This window comes from Tupaia chinensis, unplaced genomic scaffold, assembly GCF_000334495.1.
Source record: "Tupaia chinensis unplaced genomic scaffold, TupChi_1.0 Scaffold000057_1, whole genome shotgun sequence".
NCBI classification, from domain to species: domain Eukaryota; kingdom Metazoa; phylum Chordata; class Mammalia; order Scandentia; family Tupaiidae; genus Tupaia; species Tupaia belangeri.
In genome coordinates, this window is record NW_006159515.1 from 3,664,018 (window position 1) to 3,674,768 (window position 10,751).

The 10,751-nt window shown below is 37.9% G+C and overlaps 1 protein-coding gene across 1 annotated transcript in view; it reads left to right on the plus strand.

Annotated features, from left to right (window-relative positions):
• NALCN (sodium leak channel, non-selective) overlaps nt 1-10,751 on the plus strand; it is a 351,304-nt gene that overhangs the window by 206,686 nt on the left and 133,867 nt on the right. Inside the window, exon 14 of the mRNA XM_006141515.2 lies at nt 7,384-7,458. Coding sequence (XP_006141577.1) covers nt 7,384-7,458 — 75 coding nt within the window. The remainder of the gene's footprint in view (nt 1-7,383; nt 7,459-10,751) is intronic.

Here is a 10,751-nt window from a genome sequence, read left to right on the forward strand (position 1 = left end):
TCCTGCTGTTTTTCTGTTGTATACTTGAAAACAATTTAAAAATAGAAATTATTAATAAAGTTCACAGTCAAGAAAGAAATGAGATGAATGGTGACATTTCAGCTAAAAGGCCATCTTTAAGCTATATCAAAGGAAAAAAATAATAAAAATAAACTTTTGAAAAGAAAGGGAAAGGGAAAGATATATAGGATGAGGTCACAACTGCACACAGCATTAGAGAGAATGCAAAATAGTATCTGTGGCTGCAGCAGTATAGCTTCTCCACCAAGAAAATCCATCCTAAGGGGTAAGGTTGCCCGCTTGCAAAAGTAAACTCTCACTTCAGCCGTGTAAGTCATGCTAACCAAAAGTGCATTTTTGTGGCGAGAGAAGGAGAACCATCATGTGTCTGCAGTGTAGTTGGCGTCACAACAAAATTTGAAGAAATAATTACACTTGTGTACCCAAGTATTTCAGTAGTTTATTGAATTTTACTGAAATGTATTGAAATCAATGGAAGAAAACAAATTTGTGGTTAGATGGATAAACCTTACATAAAGCAAATAACATAGCAAACCCTTCACGCAGGTGAATCTGGGCTTTTTCAGAGGAGCAGGACAATGAAAAGGAGTTGGAGAAAAAGAGTCACATGAGATAGACAGCACAGCAGCCAAACACCTGTGAGACGGGTAGGCAGGCACCATGCTGAACCTGGAAAATTATGCTTTTGAATTTACTAAGCTAGAAGGTCGAAATTCCACCAACATGTTATGCTAGTCATAACATGTTATGTTGGTCATAAAAATTCTGATGACTAGCCCCGTGGCCTCATGGTTAGGAGAGTGGGATATTACATAGACAACTGCAGCTCAGATCTTGGCTCCAGTGGCTTTAAAATATGCTGGGAGCATGTGTGTTCATGCCCAAAATTCTGACGGCGTGGAAAAATGGAGAAGGGATTGTTGTGTTGATGCAGGAAATCGGCATGATCAGGCCAAACACCAGTGTTGAATTCAGGACTGCAAGATGACCAGGTTCTTTGTCTCAGACTCACGAGGAATGAAAGGTGCAGACACAGAGAAGGGAGAGTACAGTGAGTTATTAAGAGAAGAGAGCAGAAACAGAGCTCCCAAGCAGCAAGGGTTCAGAAATGGCTTGCCAAAGAGGAGTTGGGGCAAGGGGTTTTTATCTCAGCAAGAATGGACTTGTACATGCATTTCCCTCGCAGGGACTATGTCAGGTGATTCACGTCATTCTCCTATTTGGTAGTAGTTTCACAAAACACTAGGCTTTAGAAATTCAGACCTTAGTTAACATGCAGCAGATTTTCGTCTGAGGTCTGTGACCATAAAGTTTCTAGTTTTTATGATGTTTCTACAAGTCTAAGACAAAGCTTTGTTCTTTGATGTATTTTACCTTACTGTTTCCAAAATGTAATCTCTTTTAGACTCCTTTATCTCACAGGCGCTAGCCTGCATGTCATGTTCCCATATTTCAAACGATTTCTCAAGGTCCTTTGCTCTTTTGCTGTCCAGACTAGGAGAGACGACACTCTTTGTTTGGAATGTAGTAATGATATGGAAAAAAAAAATGCTAGCTTCAGTTGTCATTATCTCAAGCCGGCTACAAGCGGCTTTCTGTGTAAGCAAGTAGTGAGAGTTAATCATTGATTTTTAGCAAGAGCAGGAAATTATTTTTATTAAAGGCTTGATGATAGTGACTCCACCTTGTCTTATATTCTCCATTCCATGGACTCCTAGCCCTGTGTACCTAGCCACAGAGCATACTCCTAGCTCAGTGTGACCACACCCCACTGGAGGGCACCCCCACTTCTCTCTCTGGCACATACTCTCTGATAATAAGAAATAAATAATAAAAATTCTGAGAGAGAGACTTTATAGGCTTCAGAAGATTTACTATATGGCATTAAATCTGAGGGAAAAAAAAGGGATTTAGATACATGTAATATATATATATATATATATATACATATATATACACACACATATTTATAAATGCATGTGTATATAAATATTCTTAAAGCATTGTAAAAAATAAACATCATTGTGTTGAACGTATATCAGTAAAAATGGAATTGAATAAGTTTATTTTGGTGCACAATTATTTTAACTTCATATGTAGCATTTTATAATATGCATTTTCCATGGACCTTTTGAAAACCCTCATATGTGTACTTTAACAAAGATCAAATGAAGTTGAAGGGCATACCATTAGGCTTCCGCCAAAAAAAAAACTGCAACACTAAAAAAAATGGTAATAGGGGACCAGCAGATGGCATAGCAGTTACTCACTGGACTCCCACGTGTCCTACCATAGTTCAAGTCCTGAGTTCGGTGGCTTAAAAATCACACCAGGCACGTGGGCATACATGCTCAAGATCCCAGGAGGAGAACAGAGGAGAAGGGATTGCAGCATGGCCCCCCCCCCCCTTAGGGGATAATTTCTCACTTTCCCTCTCACTGTCTCTGTCTCTGTCTCTCTCTCTCTGGTAAATCTCCCTAAGACAAAAACCTTTAAAAATAGCAATATAATAATATTCTGTGCCATATTATAAATGGAAATATTATATGAATCTAAACATTAAAAACTAAATGTATCAAGGCAGATGATTGCACAATTTGGACCTGGCGAAGTGTCAAGGCAAAGTGTTTCATACACATGATCAAGCACTTGTGATTCAATGCAGCAAGCCCTTGTAAATATTCTTTAGTATATCAATAGCATTTTAACATAAACCTGTAAATCACATTTAACGGCTATGGAAAACTTTTTGGCACAGCACATGTGGCACTTGTAGTTGGGAAACATCGACTGAAAGTCAAGTGTAATGGGCTCAGATTATTAATGAGCATGACCTCAGCTTTATGAGAAACCAGAACAAACAAAAACACCCAGAAAACTGAGGGAAATCTCTTGCTCTCGGAATGAGGGTTTGCCACTCAGTCCCACAACCTCTAATGCTATGTGTTGGTAAGTGGCCCAGGTCAGTCTGGCCTCCTTCCGCCCAGATTCACACAGCTCTAGTCTGGTGGGAAAACGCCATGTCACTGGCAAGGTGGATTGAAGGTGATGGAAATGCACTTCTACTTCTTTATCACAGTGATCACTGCCACCTTCTTAGAGTCTGAGAACAGAACTACAAAATAATTCTCACCTCCTAGTGGATCAAGTGATCAGCTGCAGGCTCACCCTGTGCCTCCCGAATCTTCCGTTTTCATCTCAGAGACACTGCCCTCCTCATCTCCCACCACAAGTGCCAGTGGTCGCCCTATCGCAGGGCCCTGAATGGAGACCAGGATCCCAACCCAGCTGTGGGAGGGAACCCGGACTGTATACGCCTGTGTGTTTAGTCAAGGAATGCCTGGGACCACCAGAAGCTGGAGGAGGCTAGGAAGGACTCTCCACTAGAGTTCTTGGAGGGGCTGTCCTGCCAATAACTTGATTTTGGACTTTTGGCCTCTAGAACTGTGAAAGAACAAGTGTCTCTTGTTCACGGCCACCACGTGTGTGCTCTCGGTTACAGCAGCTCCAAGAAACTTGCAGGGGTTGTTGCTGGGAATCAGAGATCTTAGCAGGAGCTTCAGGAGCTGAGCTGATGGCTGAGTGGCAGAGGAGACCCTGGAGCCCCCCTCCCCCCAAACAATCACCATCAGTATCCCTGAGGGGACTTAGAACACAGCCCTATCAGGTCACAGTGAACAGATGCCAGATGGTAGGCACGTTCTTGAGTTCTTGACGTTAACCTGTCTCTAAAAAGGAAAGGAGTATTTATTCAAGTGTAACTGAGCCTTAAGGAATTAAATTGAATTGCTATAGCAAGATTACATTTTCAGTCATCAACGGAAACACAGAGATCATGAACTAAATTAAATTCACTTGCGGAGAAATCAAGAAAATTATTTTAGTGTCACATATTTAACTTTATATCTGTATATTTTCATACAAGCTCTCCTACGCATCAAGGTTGTTGGAGGAGGATTAGATGGAAAAGCAATAGCTGCGATTTGTTGAGCTGTCATTATGAGATCTGTAATATTTTACAGATGAGGTCACCAAAACTCAACGGGGCCACTAACTGCCAGGAGCCTGTTTGCTAACCAAGGTCTCTAACTCCAAGCACATGCTTTTATTCTGCTGGGCTGCCAGCCTTTGCTTAATTTGATTGTACACCTCACAGTGCTGATTGCGATGTAGTATCTGTGTTCCTGACCAGGCAGCGTCTGACACTTCAATGGAGTCCAATCAGCTGTTTGTCGAATTTAATCGAATAACATAACCCCACTGTCCTTATGTAGCCTGCCATCTGTCTGGTGTGTTGGGGAGATAATTAAAAATAAAATCTCCTGCCAACCCAGAAAACCTCTCCATGAAGGTAGAAGAGAAAGAAAACAATTTTATTATTCAAAAAGCACTAAACCAGACTGCAATGCACATCACAGGAAACCCCCGAAAAAGGCCGCAAAGACAGAAAGAAATCTCACTGTCTTGTATCACATTATATACATGTTCCCCAAATTAAAACAAAAATAGTAATAATAATGGTAAGAAGACTTGACAGCACATTTTGTTAAATATAGTTCACCTCAAATTCACCTGCTGTTTGGGGTGACCCCCCGTGGTAGCCAATTGCTTTTATCCAAAGAAAAATGGATAACTCTAATCTCCATAAGAAGCAGTAGTCCCTTTCCCAACCTGGAGCCTGGCGCCTAAGGTAAACTCTGCCCTCCTGCAGAGAAGAGGAGATAGGGTCGCTATCTTCCTTCTGTTTACATTTCAAAGAGACAGCCTCCAGGCCCTTAGGAAAAACCTTCCTGGGGTGTAAAAGGGGCCAAAAGCTTACTTAGCTTTTAAAAGATTTATATACATCTCAAAAGGAAAGCGAAGGAGTTTACAATTACAAGCTTTCTAAAGCAAATGCACTAAGAAAAGGGGGGGGGGAACTCTCCCTTTTTTCTTCAAGGGAAACAATGTTTTCTTTTTATATTTGTGTTTGTTTTCTCCCTGGAGAGATGGGAAGAGCCTTTAAAGTAGTACTTCCAGCTATTGATACCTGCTCAAGAGCCCAGCAGGTAACAGAATTGGTGTTAAAATGGGTCCTATTGGCAGACAGAGACCTTCAACTGAGGCTCAGAATTTCCTGTGAGGATGCAGGAGAAGGTAGAGTCCTTACTTTTTATCATCAAGGTCATGATAAAGTGACACTACGAAATGTCCAGTTTAGAATCATTTAGAATAAAGTCTGGTGCAGAGTAAGCCCAATGACCCAGTGGCAATGGTATGGTAGACAGGTGACATTGGGAAAAAAAGAAAAAGAAAAAAGAAACAAACAAACAAAAAACTTCAGTCTAAACCTTTCTGTGTCTTCTTCAAGTTCCAGAAGGAGCCCAAAGGATATGGCTATTAGGAAGAACGGTGTTGGCACATATCCCAAGCCAAGCATCCTGTCACAATTTAATAATATTTATATAGTCATTAAACTTAGAAAAGAATTAGTCATTAACTTCTGCACAGTAATCTCTCAGGTACTTACAAGTCGTGGCTAAATTGCTTTAACTTTGTTTCCTTCATGTTAAGCCACCTAATATTAACAGATGGGAATAATTTGCTAAAAGCGAAATTAAATGGGAGAAAAAGATGATCAAATGAATGTGGGACTTCAGAGAATGTGAAGATGAAAAAGAACTGGAAATTAAAATATTTTAAAAATTCTACTGTTTTAGTTTCTTTCTTTTACCTTATTTACTTGTTCTAAAAGAAGCATGTATCCTTTTTTAAAAAAATTTGGTAAATTTCATGTAATACAAAATAGCAGGGGGATGGGATTCATTATTCCACTATCAAAAGGTAGGCACCATTAATATTTCTAAAGTACCTCCTTGTAGCATTTTTTCTATTATTCTTTGTACACGTAGTTGATTTCTACCATATAAATTTTTAAGTAATCTTGTAATGTAAACATTTTTGAATTACTTATTTAACTTTATTTATTATTTTTAAAATTGCTATAGAGGACAAAAGAGAGAGAGAGAGCCGCCAGGTCTAGGACTCATACAACAGTTGTTCATGTTGGAGTCCAGCGTCTTTAACCACCACGCCACCCACTGACCCCAGTGTGAACATTTTTGATAATGTAAAAATTCATGAAGCATTACTTACTGTATGTTTGGAAACTTCTCAATAAACAAACATTTACAGGAGGTTTTCAAAAAGTTCATTGAAAGGGTGGTCTCCATAGCCTCATGGTTAAGGAGTGGAATTGCACATGGCTGAAAGCAGTTTGATCCTGCCCTGGTGGCTTGGAAGACACACCAGGCATACATGGGCATGCTCCAAGTCCCAATAAGATGGAGAAAAGATAGAAAAAGGATTGTGGCTTGACCACACCCCATGGGGGGGTTGCTTTTTTCCCTCTATTTCTCTCTGGCAAGCACATGTATTCCTTGGCAATATAAAATTTTAAGAGTTCTTGGAAAATACATATTATAAAACACTGTGCATGACTTGAATTTTTTTGCACCAAAATTCATTTTAATTTCATTTTTCTTGAACTCTGAATTTTTCATATTGTCTCAGTTTCTGTAGGTCAGGAATCTGGGACAGGCTTAGCTGTGTGTTCCTAACTCTGTCTCATGAGATTGTAGTGAAGATATTAGCTAGAGCTGTGGTGACCTTGAAAACTTTCTTCCTACATGGGTCACTCGCATGGCATGGCTGTTGGCCAGAAACCACAGTTCGTCTTCACATGCCCTCTCTCAGGGCTGTCTGAGCATCCCCACAGCATATCACTGGCTTCCACCAGCGTGGATGATTCGAGAACTGAGTGGAGCCACAGTGTGTCATTCATTGCCTAGCCTTGTAGTCACATATAATCATTTTTGTAGATTACTGGTTACACAGACCAGCAATAGTCAGTGTGGGAGGGGAGAGGAGCTACCACAGAGGAATTTTTAATGGCTGCACGAACATTATCATATATATCTCCGTAACTGAATTAACTATTTATGCAAGTTGATACAGATTTCTATTATTTCATTATATAACCGCCTAAAGAGCATCTTAAGCTTTTCATCAATACTTCAGATTATTTTATTAAGATGCAATCTCAGAGGTCAGACTATTGACTTAGAAAAAAATTGTCTTAATTTGCTTTTTAAAATTGGCATCATTAAGCAAATTAATATTTACATTATTTTGATGAATTTGCATTTCCTCAGCTTTGTGATAAATGCCTTAAAATGCCTATGCAATGATTCACAATTGCATGTTTATTTTTCCCTTTAATAAATTCTATATTCAATATATTTTAGGTAAATATTCTATATTATACTATTTTGATATTAAATGGTGTGTGGGTTTTTTCATTGTTATTTAACCATTTTATAGATCCTCCTGAGTTTGTTTGTTGCTGTTATTTTGGACAACTTAGAACTTGATGAAGATCTAAAGAAGCTTAAACAAGTAAGTAATCTATGGGAAGTTTAAATAGTCTGCATTTTTAAATAAGGGTGAAAAAGTAAGGGCAAAACATGTGCTTGCAGATAATTGTAAAAGAGCATGAGCTCGGGGTGAGCAGTGGTGTGGTGGTTAAGGCACTGGATTCTCACATAGCCAACTGCAGTTTAAGTCCAGGCCCCAGTGGCTTGAAGATCATGCCAGGCATATGTGCATATGTGCCCAAGATCCAGAAAGAGAGGAGAATGAAAGAAGGGATTTCTCACTTGCTTATTCCCTCTCTCTGGCCAGCACATATGCCCTATGGCAAAAAATAAAAATAAGAGCTTGAATAAATAATAATGATAATAAATTATAGTAGGAATAATAGAATAGAATAAGTTTAAGTAGTCTGAGTTGGCAAAGTAGTGTTCTTTTTAAGTTTAGCTTTTATCCAGTACCATCAAAAGTTTTCTATTCCTCTGTAAGTACTCTAGGAATAGTGATGTATTATTATTTTTGAGCAAAAGTAAAATTGCATTGTACAGTAAATTAGATTTGGAGACCATTGTTCCTCTGTCACTAAATGAAGCTTGTTTAGAAATGAAATGCCTTAGGACAAGATTGCCATTTTGCATAATTGAACTTAATACTCTTGGTCATCATCATAAAAAAATTAAACATCGATTGCCTTTGACTGACCTCTAGACACTAGAGAGTTTAGTCTGGGTGCCAATAGTGATTATAAAAAAATGAATAAAAGATCAAATACATGCCTAGTTATGGATGAGGACACACTGGATTCATGGCAATGAAAATTGTACCCCCAAAATACAGAGATATGAACTTTATGTTATTAATGGTGCAAAGATTACAAGTGTGATAAACCATCCCCATAGTTTCTGTTGAATGGATGATGTTTGACTGCAATTTTCAACTCTAGCAAAGAGTATAGATGCTTTGAGAAGACAGAATTAAGAGATAAGAACACTGGGAAGGGTACTCTTGAATCATCCACCCCAACACTGGAAGAATTGTTGAGATGTTAACAAAGCCAAGGCTCTAAAACAATCTTATTTGGAATTACATGAAGGTCTTATACTTTCTGGATTTTCAAAAGATGTCTATTTTTAACAAAGCAAAAAAGATAACTTAATTCCATTTTTTTTAGAGAGATTTTTACTATAGGGCACATGCACTCGCTAGAGAGACAGAAAGTGAGAAATCAGTCCCCAGGGGAGATAGTCACACTGCAATCCTTTCTCATTTTTTTATTTTTAATTTTTGTCATATATATATCTAATAGTCACTTTAAGCATTTCATTTTAACACTGTGATCGCCAAAGCTTATGCTTTTTACCAATAGTAGTCAAGAAGAGAGAGGAAAACACATTTGATAAAAAGATTTCTGCTATGAGCATACTGAGGAATGCTTTAAGTTCTTTAACTGTCCTCTAGCTACACCGTGGGACTCTGTCTGGTGAGGCTTTTTCCCCCTAGTTCTTTGCACTTTGTGTCAGTAGGGTAGTTTCTTCAAATGAGAGTCAAGAAGTTCTTTTATGCCATTAATACAAATATCCTACGTGGTTTATAGTTGTAGAAAAAATAAGTAATATGTATATTCAAAATTGAAACTGGTAATCATGTAATTAGATATGACCAGTAAAAATCAGTTGGTGTTTAGAGCATAGATTTTTCTTTATACCATGTTTATTATGAGATATTTTTAATATCCCTGATAGAGTACATTAGAATGTGTAGAAGATCAAACTATATATATTGTATTTTTTAACTGCTGCTACTTCTGGGTTTCAAATTATTGGCCAAATAAAATCCCATGTAATTCCAGCCCATATTGGTAAAATAGCTTTTTTCTAGAAAGCTGTAATATAAATTTATATGTAGTAAAAATTTTTCAAGTTTGTGTATTCAAACCTAAGAATATTTTACAGTGTTGATTTGTTTTAATTTTTTTTTAGAGAGAGATATTTTACTATAGGGCATACACACTCATCGGACAGACAGAGACAAAGAGACAGAAAGAGAGAACTCATCCCCCAGGGGGGATAGCCATGCCACAATTCTTTCTCTCCATTTTCCTCTTGCAATTTTGGGCATGTATGCACACACACCTGGCATGAACTGTAGTAGACTACATGGGAGTCCAGCAATGTAGCCTTTACACCATCTGCTGGTCTCATTGTTTCAATATTTTAGCATACACACACACACACACACACACATACATATAGCCTATTAAATTGTTTATTTTTGTCATTTATGTATTTTAGAGTCAATTCAAGCATTATATATATATATATTTTTTTTTTTGAGAGGTTTCTTCGCCATAGGGCATGTGTGCTCTCCAGACAGACAGAGAGAGACAGAGAGACAGAAAGTGAGAAATCACCCCCCATGGGAGATGGCCACACTGCAATTCTTTCTCCTCCATTCTCCACTCAGGATCTTGGGCACGCATGCACGCGCACCCAGCATGAGTTTTAAGCCACCGGGTCCGGGACGCGAACTGCGGTCGACTACGTGAGAGTCCAGCGACATAGCCATTACGCTAACTGCTAGTCCCCATTTTATTTTATTTTTATCTGATACCCAAGTGAAAAATCAATTAAAAATTAGGACTTTTAACTGACATCTGACTTTCTTCCTAGACTACAAAGTTTTTATGAACAATATGGTGCTTCCCATTTTCTGTGTATTATTGGTTATAAAATGATTTCTATTTAATCACTTGATAGTACTGCTTTGTGTTTCTGGAAAACTGTACATAAAAACTGATTATCCAATTGTGCTAGCATACAAAAAGATCTGTGGGTGTTGAAACGTGTAGTTATAAATCAAGAGCTTCATTAGTACTTTTCACAGTGTTCTTTATTCATAATCGGATGGAAACTACATATCTATGAAATTCATCTGTTAATTTCACACTTGAAACTCAAAGTTCATACTTGAAATTCTTTGGAGTTGATATTACACTAAGTTAAAATGTTCCAGTTCGCTTTCTTCCATTTTTTGTATAAGAAATTTTGTGTTTACATTCCTGGTGTTTCTGATTTTTGGTGATCTTGGCCTTTAAAGTAAGTCTCATTTACATAGTTTCAAGAATATTTATGCACATGTACACACACCAACACCCAATGCACCTTCACACACCATGCACATAGTAATGTGGATACCTGAAATTTTAGGCTGTCTTTTACAGCTTCATTTAAACCACCAATGAAACTGGTACCTGATTTTTTTTTTTTTTTTTTTTTTTTTTTTTTTTTTTTTTCAAACCTTGACTTTCAATTTAAATGTCT